Source organism: Scyliorhinus canicula, chromosome 1 (genome assembly GCF_902713615.1).
Source record: "Scyliorhinus canicula chromosome 1, sScyCan1.1, whole genome shotgun sequence".
In the NCBI taxonomy this organism is placed as follows: Eukaryota; Metazoa; Chordata; class Chondrichthyes; order Carcharhiniformes; family Scyliorhinidae; genus Scyliorhinus; species Scyliorhinus canicula.
Window position 1 is genome coordinate 229,994,915 of NC_052146.1, and position 12,754 is coordinate 230,007,668.

A 12,754-nucleotide genomic window follows, 5' to 3' on the forward strand; every position below is an offset into this window, starting at 1 on the left:
CAACTTGCAGAGCAATCGGATCTGACTCTCACCCACACAGCTGTGAGAAGCGAGAAGACCTTTCCACAACTTAGCAGAGAGTGTGGAAAATAGGACATCCACTGCTTCTGCATCTACTTGTAACCTCTAGCGAGCCGCGGAAGATGTCCAGAGTAACTGGAAATATGTGGGTGGATTTTGTATACCTTATAAAATTATAAATTTAACTTAAAATAATAAATTAAGTGAATGGCTGCTTCCGAGTGCCACACTCATTGGGGGTTTGGGGGGGGGGGGGGGGGGGGGGGTAGCGGGAGCTTGGCACAGCGTCCACACCGCCACCTTTGCACATCTGCTGTCAATGCACCTCCAAGCCAGCTGCTCGCCGCTCTCAGGGTGGGTTGAACCACTTCAATATTACAAAGTGCGTCATTTGGAGAAGTTTGCGAGAAAAGCCTCTCCCTCTTGATAGTTTGAAGAGTTTTGCCTGCAGCAAACTCCTCTCTATCTGCCCCCCTCCCTCCCTACAGCAAACTCCTCTCTACCTGCCCCCCTCCCTCCAGCAAACTCCTCTCTACCTGCATCCCTCCCTCCAGCAAACTCCTCTCTACCTGCCCCCCTCTCTCCCTACAGCAAACTCCTCTCTACCTCCTGCCCCCTCCCTGCAGCAAACTCCTACCTGCCCCTCTCCCTACAGCAAACTCCTACCTGCCCCCTCCCTCCAGCAAACTCCTCTCTACCTGCATCCCTCCCTCCAGCAAACTCCTCTCTACCTGCCCCCCTCTCTCCCTACAGCAAACTCCTCTCTACCTCCTGCCCCCTCCCTCCAGCAAACTCCTCTCTACCTGCCCCCCTCTCTCCCTACAGCAAACTCCTCTCTACCTCCTGCCCCCCTCCCTGCAGCAAACTCCTACCTGCCCCCCTCCCTGCAGCAAACTCCTATCTACCTCCTGCCCCTCTCTCCCGACAGCAAACTCCTATCTACCTCCTGCCCCCTCCCTCCCTACAGCAAACTCCTCTCCACCTCCCCCCCTCCCTACAGCAAACTCCTCTCTACCTGCCCCTCTCCCTCCCTACAGCAAACTCCTCTCTACCTGCCCCCCTCCCTCCCTACAGCAAACTCCTCTCTACCTGCCCCCTCCCTCCCTACAGCAAACTCCTCTCTACCTGCCCCCCTCCCTCCCTACAGCAAACTCCTCTCTACCTCCTGCCCCCCTCCCTACAGCAAACTCCTCTCCACCTCCCCCCCTCCCTACAGCAAACTCCTCTCTACCTGCCCCTCTCCCTCCCTACAGCAAACTCCTCTCTACCTGCCCCCCTCCCTCCCTACAGCAAACTCCTCTCTACCTCCTGCCCCCCTCCCTACAGCAAACTCCTCTCCACCTCCCCCCCTCCCTACAGCAAACTCCTCTCCACCTCCCCCCCTCCCTACAGCAAACTCCTCTCTACCTGCCCCCCTCCCTCCCTACAGCAAACTCCTCTCTACCTGCCCCCTCCCTCCCTACAGCAAACTCCTCTCTACCTGCCCCCCTCCCTCCCTACAGCAAACTCCTCTCTACCTCCTGCCCCCTCCCTACAGCAAACTCCTCTCCACCTCCCCCCCTCCCTACAGCAAACTCCTCTCTACCTGCCCCTCTCCCTCCCTACAGCAAACTCCTCTCTACCTGCCCCCCTCCCTCCCTACAGCAAACTCCTCTCTACCTGCCCCCTCCCTCCCTACAGCAAACTCCTCTCTACCTGCCCCCCTCCCTCCCTACAGCAAACTCCTCTCTACCTCCTGCCCCCCTCCCTACAGCAAACTCCTCTCTACCTCCTGCCCCCTCCCTACAGAAAACTCCTCTCTACCTGCCCCCCTCCCTCCCTACTGCAAACTCCTCTCTACCTCCTGCCCCCCTCCCTACAGCAAACTCCTCTCTACCTCCTGCCCCCCGTCCCTACAGGTAACTTTTCTCTATCTGCCCCCCCCCCCGCAGTAAACACCTCTCTACCTCCTGACCCCCCTCCCTACAGCAAACTCCTCTCTACCTGCCCCCTCCCTTCCTACAGCAAACTCCTCTCTACCTTCCCCCCTCCCTACAGCAAACTCCTCTCTACCTCCTGCCCCCTCCCTTCCTACAGCAAACTCCTCTCTACCTCCTGCCCCTCCCCCCCTACAGCAAACTCCTCTCTACCTCCTGCCCCCCTCCCTACAGCAAACTCCTCTCTACCTCCTGCCCCCTCCCTACAGCAAACTCCTCTCTACCTGCCCCCCTCCCTGCAGCAAACTCCTCTCTACCTGCCCCCCTCCCTACAGCAAACTCCTCTCTACCTCCTGCCCCTCCCCCCTACAGCAAACTCCTCTCTACCTGCGCCCCTCCCTACAGCAAACTCCTCTCTACCTCCTGCCCCCTCCCTACAGCAAACTCCTCTCTACCTGCCCCCCTCCCTCCCTACAGCAAACTCCTCTCTACCTCCTGCCCCCCTCCCTACAGCAAACTCCTCTCTACCTGCCCCCCCTCCCTGCAGTAAACTCCTCTCTACCTGCCCCCCTCCCTCCCTACAGTGAACTCCTCTCTACCTGCCCCCCTACAGCAAACTCCTCTCTACCTCCTGCCCCCTCCCTACAGCAAACTCCTCTCTACCTGCCCCCCCTCCCTGCAGCAAACTCCTCTCTACCTGCCCCCCTCCCTACAGCAAACTCCTCTCTACCTGCGCCCCTCCCTACAGCAAACTCCTCTCTATTTGCCCCTCCCCCCTACAGCAAACTCCTCTCTACCTCCTGCCGCCCTCCCTCCCTACAGCAAACTCCTACCTGCCCCCCCTCCCTGCAGCAAACTCCTCTCTACCTGCCCCCCCTCCCTACAGAAAACTCCTCTCTACCTGCCCCTCCCTCCCTATAGCAAACTCCTCTCTACCTCCTGCCCCCGTCCCTACAGCTAACTCCTCGCTACCTGCCCCCCCCCGCAGTAAACACCTCTCTACCTCCTGTCCCCCCCTCCCTACAGCAAACTCCTCTCTACCTCCTACCCCCTCCCTCCCTCCAGCAAACTCCTCTCTACCTCCTGCCCCCCTCCCTACAGCAAACTCCTCTCTACCTCCTGACCCCCTCCCTACAGCAAACTCATCTCTACCTGCCCCCTCCCTACAGCAAACTGCTCTCTACCTGCCCCTCTCCCTCCCTACAGCAAACTCCTCTCTACCTGCCCCCCTCCCTCCCTCCAGCAAACTCCCCTCTACCTCCTGCCCCCCTCCCTACAGCAAACTCCTCTCTACCTTCTGCCCCCCTCCCTACAGCAAACTCCTCTCTACCTGCCCCCCCCCTACAGCAAACTCCCCTCTACCTGCCCCCCTCCCTACAACAAACTCCTCTCTATTTGCCCCCTCCCTACAGCAAACTCCTCTCTACCTGCCCCCCTCCCTACAGCAAACTCCTCTCTACCTGCCCCTCTCCCTCCCTACAGCAAATTCCTCTCTACCTGCCCCTCCCTCCCTACAGCAAACTCCTCTCTACCTCCTGCCCCCCTCCCTACAGCAAACTCCTCTCTATTTGCCCCCCTCCCTACATCAAACTCCTCTCTACCCTCCTCCCTCCCTACCCCCCTCCCTCCCTACAGCAAACTCCTCTCTACCTGCCCCTCCCTCCCTATAGCAAACTCCTCTCTACCTGTCCCTCCCCTCCCTACAGTAAACTCCTCTCTACCTGCCCCGTCCCTACAGCTAACTCCTCTCTACCTGCCCCCCCTGCAGCAAACTCCTCTCTACCTGCCCCCCCCCATCCCTATAGCAAACTCCTCTCTACCTGCCCCTCTCCCTCCCTACAGCAAACTCCTCTCTACCTGCCCCCCTCCCTCCCTACAGCAAACTCCTACATGCCCCTCCCTCCCTATAGCAAACTCCTCTCTACCTCCTGCCCCCCGTCCCTACAGCTAACTCCTCTCTACCTGCCACCCCCCGCAGTAAACACACCTCTACCTCCTGTCCCCCCTCCCTCCCTACAGCAAACTCCTCTCTACCTGCCCCCCTCCCTTCCTACAGCAAACTCCTCTCTACCTGCCCCCATCCCTACAGCAAACTCCTCTCTACCTCCTGCCCCTCCCTCCCTACAGTAAACTCCTCTCTACCTCCTGCCCTCCTCCCTACAGCAAACTCCTCTCTACCTGCCCCCATCCCTACAGCAAACTCCTCTCTACCTCCTGCCCTCCTCCCTACAGCAAACTCCTCTCTACCTGCCCCCATCCCTACAGCAAACTCCTCTCTACCCTCCTGCCCTCCTCCCTACAGCAAACTCCTCTCTACCTGCCCCCATCCCTACAGCAAACTCCTCTCTACCTCCTGCCCCTCCCTCCCTACAGCAAACTCCTCTCTACCTCCTGCCCCTCCCTCCCTACAGCAAACTCCTCTCTACCTGCCCCTCTTCCTCCCTACAGCAAACTCCTCTCTACCTCCTGCCCCTCCCCCCACAGCAAACTCCTCTCTACCTCCTGCCCCTCTCCCTCCCTGCAGCAAACTCCTCTCTACCTCCTGCCCCCTCCCTCCCTCCCTGCAGCGAACTCCTCTCTACCTCCTGCCCCCTCCCTCCCTACAGCAAACTCCTCTCTACCTCCTTCCCCCCTCCCTCCCTACAGCAAACTCCTCTCTACCTCCTGCCCCCTCCCTCCCTCCCTCCCTGCAGCAAACTCCTCTCTACCTCCTGCCCCTCTCCCTCCCTGCAGCAAACTCCTCTCTACCCTCCTGCCCCCTCCCTCCCTCCCACCCCCTCCCTCCCTCCAGCAAACTCCTCTCTACCTCCTGCCCCCCTCCCTCCCTACAGCAAACTCCTCTCTACCTCCTGCCCCCCTCCCTACAGCAAACTCCTCTCTATTTGCCCCCCTCCCTACAGCAAACTCCTCTCTACCTCCTGCCCCTCCCCCCACAGCAAACTCCTCTCTACCTCCTGCCCCTCTCCCTCCCTGCAGCAAACTCCTCTCTACCTCCTGCCCCCTCCCTCCCTCCCTGCAGCGAACTCCTCTCTACCTCCTGCCCCCTCCCTCCCTCCCTACAGCAAACTCCTCTCTACCTCCTGCCCCCCTCCCTCCCTACAGCAAACTCCTCTCTACCTCCTGCCCCCTCCCTCCCTCCCTCCCTGCAGCAAACTCCTCTCTACCTCCTGCCCCTCTCCCTCCCTGCAGCAAACACCTCTCTACCTCCTGCCCCCTCCCTCCCTCCAGCAAACTCCTCTCTACCTCCTGCCCCCCTCCCTCCCTACAGCAAACTCCTCTCTACCTCCTGCCCCCCTCCCTACAGCAAACTCCTCTCTATTTCCCCCCCCTCCCTACAGCAAACTCCTCTCTACCTACCCCCCTCCCTACATCAAACTCCTCTCTACCCTCCTCCCTCCCTACCCCCCTCCCTCCCTCCCCCCTCCCTACCCCCCTCCCTCCCCCCTCCCTCCCTACAGCAAACTCCTCTCTACCTGCCCCTCTCCCTCCCTACAGTAAACTCCTCTCTACCTGCCCCGTCCCTACAGCTAACTCCTCTCTACCTGCCCCCCCTGCAGCAAACTCCTCTCTACCTCCTGCCCCCTCTCCCTACAGCAAACTCCTCTCTACCTGCCCCCCCTCCCTACAGCAAACTCCTCTCTACCTGCCCCCCCCCCCCTCCCTACAGCAAACTCCTCTCTACCTGCCCCCCCTCCTCCCTACAGCAAACTCCTCTCTACCTGCCCCGCCCGCAGTACACTCCTCTCTACCTCCTGTCCTCCCTCCCTACAGCAAACCCCTCTCCACCTGCCCTCTCCCTGAGGCAACTCCCTCTCGACCTGACCCCTCCCTGTCATCCCCATCACTGGAATGCTGCAACATTCTTCAACCTGTCTGGCGATTGGGATCACTTCCAATCCGACCAACGTTCCTAGTCACAACATTCGCTTTGAGGGGGGAATTCCCGGTACCAGGCTCTCGGTAAAGTGACGCTTGATATGGTCTCCGTGCCTATTGGGTCGCCCCCGTCCCTCTGACGCGCCCTCTTCCTTCCCTACTTTACATTGGTTTCTGCTCGGTTTGTTCTCATCGTCGCCCCCGAAAGTTTCATCAAGTGCCTCATCTGCAGTTTCGTCAGACATTTTATGAAGAGACAAGTGACCCGGATACCTTCCAAACACATTGTACTTTCATTAGATACTTCCTCATTGAGTTAGGAGGTAATTGGTGCGACAGCTTTGCCCACACACGGCCTGCATACTGTATCGTCCCTTCTCTCCCTCTGGGTGACACCCACTTATAGCAGCAAAATAAGTCGCAAAAAAGTCTCCGACGGACAAGTTTAGCATTGTTAAAATGTAGCTAGAGCGGTCCTCGGCTGCGTTGCCGCCTCTGAGATCGAGCAGACAACAATGACATTCCAGGCCAGGATGGTCCTCCCTCTCTCTCCCACACTCCCTCCCTCCCTCTCTCTCCCACACTCCCTCTCTCTCCCACACTCCCTCCCTCCCTCTCCCACACTCCCTCCCTCCCTCTCCTCACTGACACACTCCCTCCCTCCCTCTCCTCACTGACACACTCCCTCCCTCCCTCTCCCACCCTCACTCCCTCCCTCTCCCACCCTCACTCCCTCCCTCACACCCTCCCTCCCTCTCTCTCCCACACTCCCTCCCTCTCTCTCCCACACTCCCTCCCTCTCTCTCCCACACTCCCTCCCTCTCTCACACTCCCTCCCTCCCTCCCTCTCTCACACTCCCTCCCTCCCTCCCTCCCTCCCTCTCTCACACTCCCTCCCTCTCCCATACTCTCTCCCTCCCCCACACTCCCGCCACTTGACTGCAAAGTTTCCACAAACACAAACTCTCTCTGAAAACAGAGGCAAGAGCGGAAGTCGGAGCAGAAAACAAACTCACGGAAACAGTGCGATCTCGAGAAAACACGTTTACTTTTTTTTGAACGATTAATTCGGAATCGACACCAACACGTCTCCTGAAACGGTCCGGTTTTATATTTCTCCACGTGCCGTTTAACCCGTCGGGGCTGTTATTTTCACTTGAAGAGGTGGAAAAGTCAAACTGCTCCTTACAGTCCTGACAACGATACCAAAGCAAAATGCTTGCGGACGCCTGAATTAATCTTTGGGTTCCGGCACATTTCAGATCATCTTCCCCAACTCTAAACACGCGCGACTGCCAAAACATTTGATTACTAACTCAGCTTACCGTCGTCCATGGCTGTTTACCTCGCTCCCCTTTTGTAACCCACAGAATTGTACCGATGTGTAACTGTGCTCGCCCTCGCTCTTAAACGTACTGGTTGCAAAGTTAGAGGAGAGAGACACTAGTGAGATTGTGAAGTACAGCAGGGGATTCCCCCTCCGCCTCCTCAGCAACTGGCTGTCAAGCTGTGTCCAATAATGAGTGAGAACGCCTCCCCGCCCCATGGTTGTGTACAGTTCACAAATACATTAACTCCTAATTACTAACATACCTCTTCATTCATTTGAGGAAGGAGCAGTGCTCCGAAAGCTAGTGTTTGAAACAAACCTGTTGGACTTTAACCTGGTGTTGTAAGACTTCTTACTGTGCTCACCCCAGTCCAACGCTGGCATCTCCACATCCTCACTACTTTTTTTTTATAAATGTTTTTATTCAGTTTTCGTATTTTATATTGAACAAATTACAAATTGTTAGGAGAGAGAAAAAAAAAACAAACAAAAACAAACACGCAAAAATTAACATACATATTTACAGGTAAGCATCTTCGTAGTAGTAACTGCGCCCCCCCCCCCCCCCCTCAACATGTTTATTTAGCTTGGTTTTGGGCCTTAGCTAGCCATCGAACCCCCGTAACGAACCTGTAGCCCCCCCCCCCCCCCTCCCGCTACCTTCCCCCGACTATTCTTCCTCTTGTACATTGGCCACAAATAGGTCCCGGAACAGTTGCATGAATGGCTCCCACGTTCTGTGGAAGCCGTCGTCCGACCCTCGGATGGCAAATTTGATTTTCTCCATTTGGAGAGATTCCGAGAGGTCGGACAGCCAGTCCGCAGCTCTGGGCGGTGCTGCTGACCGCCAGCCAAACAGGATTCTACGGCGGGCGATCAGGGAGGCAAAGGCAAGGGCATCCGCCCTCCTCCCCAGGAATAGATCTGGCTGTTCTGAAACCCCGAAGACCGCCACTATCGGGCATGGCTCCACCCTCACTCCCACCACTTTGGACATTACCTCGAAGAAGGCTGTCCAGTACTCCACGAGTCTGGGGCAGGACCAGAACATGTGGGCGTGGTTGGCCGGGCCTCTTTGGCACCGTTCACATCTGTCTTCCACCTCCGGGAAGAACCTACTCATACGGGTTCTTGTTAAGTGGGCTCTATGTACCACTTTTAGTTGCGTCAGGCTGAGCCTTGCGCACGTGGAGGTGGAGTTGACCCTATGCAGTGCTTCGCTCCAGAGTCCCCACCCGATCTCCATCCCCAGGTCGTCCTCCCATTTCCTCCTTGTTGCGTCCAGTACGGTGTCGTCCCTATCTACCAGTCGGTCATACATGTCACTACAGTTCCCTTTCTCTAGGATACTTGCGTCCAGTAGGTCTTCCAGTAGTGTCTGTCGTGGCGGTTGTGGGTACGTCCTTGTCTCCTTTCGTAGGAAGTTTTTGAGCTGCAGGTACCGTAGCTCGTTCCCCCCAGCTAGCTGAAATTTCTCTGTCAGTTCGTCCAGTGTTGCGATCCTGTCGTCCGTGTATAGGTCCCTGACTGTCAGTGTCCCCCCGTCCTGCCTCCACCTTTTGAAGGTGGCGTCGGTCAGTGCTGGTTTGAACCTACGGTTGTTGCAGATGGGAGCCCTGTTCGACATTTTGGTCAGGCCAAGTTGCTGCCGCAGTTGGTTCCAGGATTGGAGGGTGGCTGTCACCACTGGGCTGCTGGAGTGTTTTTTGGGTGGGGATGGGAGTGCTGCCGTGGCGAGGGCCCGGAGGGAGGTTCCCATGCAGGAGGCCTCCTCCGCACGCACCCACTCAGCTTCTGGCTCCTGGATCCATCCCCTTACTCGCTCGGCTGTTGCTGCCCAGTGGTAGAATTGTAGGTTCGGGAGGGCTAACCCTCCCCTGGTTTTTGTTTTTTGTAAGACCTTCTTTGGGATCCTAGCATTTTTACCCCCCCATACGAACGCCATGATGAGTTTGTCCAGCGCTTTGAAAAAGGCCTTGGGGATGTAGATCGGAATGGATCTAAACAGGAAGAGGAACCTGGGCAGTACGTTCATTTTGATCGTCTGAACTCTCCCCGCGAGGGAGAGCGGGAGTGTGTTCCATCTTTGCAGGTCCTTTTTAACTTCCTCCGTCAGGCTGGTGAGGTTCCATTTGTGGATCCCTTTCCAGTCATGGGCTATTTGGATCCCCAGGTAGCGGAATTTATGTCGGGCTTGTTTGAACGGCAGCCCCTTTAGTGCTGCCCCCCCCCCCCCCCCCCCCCCCCCCCTTGCGGGTGTAATGGGAAGATCTCACTTTTGCTCATGTTGAGTTTGTAGCCCGAGAAGGCTCCAAACTCTTTCAGGAGCGCGATGATTCCGTCCATGCTGCTTTGTGGGTCCGAGATATAGAGGAGCAGATCATCCGCATAGAGTGAGACTCTGTGCTCTCTACCTCCCCTTCGGATCCCCCTCCAATTTTTTGCTGCCCTGAGCGCGATTGCTAGCGGTTCGATTGCTAGTGCGAACAGCAGCGGGGACAGTGGGCATCCTTGTCTGGTGCCCCTGTGCAGCTGGAAGTATTGGGAGTTGGTATTGTTGGTCTGTACACTCGCCATGGGAGCGTTGTACAGGAGCTTTACCAAAGCTGTGAACCCTGTTCCAAGCCCGAACCGCTCCAGTACCTCTATGAGGTATATCCATTCGACTCTGTCGAAGGCCTTTTCTGCGTCCAGGGAGACGATCACCTCTTGTGTTCTCTCCCCGGAGGGGGTCATTATCACGTTCAGCAGGCGCCTGATGTTCGCGGTCAGCTGTCTACCTTTGACAAAGCCCGTCTGGTCCTCTGTGACCACCTCAGGTACACAGTCTTCTAGCCTCTTGGCTAGGATTTTGGCCAGTATTTTGGCGTCTGCATTCAGCAGAGATATGGGTCTGTATGACCCACATTCCGTTGGGTCTTTGTCTTTCTTAGGTATCAGCGAGATTGAGGCCTGTGCTAACGTGGGTGGCAACGTGCCCCTAGCTAGCGAGTCTGTGAACATCTCCCGCATGTGCGGGGCCAGCGCTGTCGCAAATTTTTTGTAGAAGTCCGCCGGGAATCCGTCCGGTCCCGGCGCCTTCCCCGCCTGCATGGAGCTAATGCTCTCCATGATCTCTCCCAGTGCTAGTGGTGCTTCCAGATCCCGTTTTCTGCCCTCTCCCACAACTGGTATGTTCAGTCCGTCAAGAAACCGGTTCATCCCAGCCTTCCCCGTTGGGGGCTCTGAGGTGTACAGCTCTTGGTAGAAGGCCTTGAAGGTTTTGTTAATCTTCTCTGGTTCTGTTTCCAACGTGCCTCTGGTATCTCTGATTTGCGCAATTTCTCTGCTGGCTGCCTGCTTTCTCAGCTGGTGGGCCAACAGGCGGCTGGCTTTGTCTCCGTGTTCGTATAGGGCCCCGCGTGCCTGGCGGAGTTGGTGTACTGCTTTCCTGGTGGAGAGCAGGTCAAAGTTCCTTTGTAATTCTTTTCTCTCCGCCAGGAGTTCTACAGTCGGGGCCTCGGAGTATTTATGGTCTACCTCCAGTATGGAGTCGACCAGCTTCTGCCTAGCCACCCTTTCCTCCCTATCTCTTTGCGCTTTGTAGGCTATGATTTCCCCCACATCCTCACTACTAAGTTCCACAAAAGCAGGGCATTGCTGAGACGCATGTGATTTTCCATCGTGAGTGAAATTAAAAGGGAAGTGATTCAAAATGAGAAGACGGGGTGCATGAGTGGTGGACAGGGAATACAAGACCCTGAAAATACTCTGGCGTCACCCGCGGGGAGAGGGACAGAGTTAACTTTGTCAGTCAGGGTCGATAGCCATCCTTAGTGATGCTGCCTAACCCGCTGAATATTTTCAACATTTGCCTTTATTTCAGATTTTCTGCAGCCACAGTATTTTGCTGTTGGTGAATGGGGACTGTGTGGGCCACAGTTCAAATGAGCACACGGGAGCCTAGGACACTGTCCTGGTGAGAAGTGGGTGTGCACAGTGATGGTACAGATCATGTTCAAAATTAGACAATTGGGACTGGGGAACCTGGCATTTTCAAAGTGGCATCAGGAAAATTGAAGATGTAGTTTGGGATGAGTTGGGCAAAGGTGTTAAAGAATAAAGTCAAGATAAATGGAGATAATTTAAGTGGGATAGGAGGCTAAAACATTAGCCTATTAGCAGAATTCTGTAGTACATGTAGTGGGCGGGGGTTGGAGGTGGTGGGTAGTGAGGAGAGATGGCAATGTGGCTGAGAAACGTTAGGCAGATTGAGGAACTGGAGGCGTGGAGAGGTAAGATTTCCGGAAGAATTATTTGTAGCAAACTGAGAAAAATGATGCACTGTCCTATAGTGAGGTCATGGCTATGCAGAAACAGGTAGGTAATCACAGTCACCATTCTGGCAGGTGCATTTTCTACGTTAGTTATTCCAGTTTCTCTTCCATTTCTTTACTCTCAGCTCCCTCTCACTGAATAAAATATATGACTGCCTCAGTTGATCTCATTGTCACCATGATTCACCTGTTTTTATTTGAAGATCATTGATGTTCAACATCAACATGCAACTCATCATATTGGATCTGCCTATTTGAGTTGCTGTTGAATCTCCCATGTTCTTGCCGTATACCATCTCCAGGCTCCACAATTGAAAATATTCCCTCAAAGACAGGTTACCCTTTTTAGTGAAGCAAACTTTCCTTTCCTTTTGTAACTTATGGTAACCCAGCACACTGGTATATTCTCCAAAGAAACAACAAAACTAAAAGGAAGCGTGTGCCCCCTCACAGTCACCTGCATTCTGAGTCGACCATCTATGCCTTTTCAATGTCCTTGATTAACATTTAGAACTGCGTTGAGCTGATTTCTAAGCAACTTGATCGAATACAATTCACAGCTTTTTCACAGCAGCATTACCTCTCAGTGTTTTCTGCATAGTTTAAAAGTCTACTCTGCTAAACATTTTTACTATTAATAAGCTTGTAACACACTTTATTCACTTTTTAAACAAATTATCAGGCATTAAATATATTGCTCATGGCCGGTACAACCATCAATTTGAACAATGAAGATATTTCTGCCCAGGACCTTCAACAATGTAACATTTTGCAGAGAAATAATGAGGCCCCTGCTTCATATTTACTGCAGTGGTGTACGGTATTGAGTGGAGGGAACAGGATTATTCTTTACTCAGCATAACATAGCTGGGTTGGGTAGAAATGATGACAAAGGGTGCAATTCAACAGAAACATTTCTAAGTGTCATTTTGGGCATGCTTGGTGGGATGGCACGTGGTGTCAAAAACGAGCCCCAGGGTGGTGGGGAGGAGGCCATTTTGATGGGGAGAGGGGTGCTGGGGAATGGGTGGGGAAGGTGGGAAATGGGGTGGAAGGGGGATTGGGAGAGAAGGAGGAAATGTATGGAGGGGAAATTGAGGTGAAGGAGGGAAATGGGAAGAGGGTAATTAGGGGAACAAGGGAAATGGGGAAAGAGGTATTGGAACACAGGATTGGAGGTGGGGAAGAAGGGAAATTGGGGGTGTGTGTTGATGGATACTGCCTCGTCCTATGAGAATCTGATGAGGATGAGGGCCTCCCTGGTCCTCCGGATATATCAGACCATTGCCTCCAGT

General features: G+C 54.9%; 1 protein-coding gene across 5 annotated transcripts in view; it reads right to left on the bottom strand.

Moving 5' to 3' along the window:
* rel (v-rel avian reticuloendotheliosis viral oncogene homolog) overlaps positions 1–7,288 on the bottom strand; it is a 77,143-nt gene extending 69,855 nt beyond the window's left edge. The window contains exon 1 of one of the 5 annotated variants that reach the window (XM_038809150.1): positions 7,139–7,288. In XM_038809150.1, the coding sequence (XP_038665078.1) occupies positions 7,139–7,148 (10 nt within the window). In that variant the 5' untranslated portion in view covers positions 7,149–7,288. The other 4 variants (XM_038809159.1, XM_038809141.1, XM_038809133.1 and 1 more) reach the window with 4 other exon arrangements.
* Between the last annotated feature and the right edge of the window lie 5,466 nt (positions 7,289–12,754).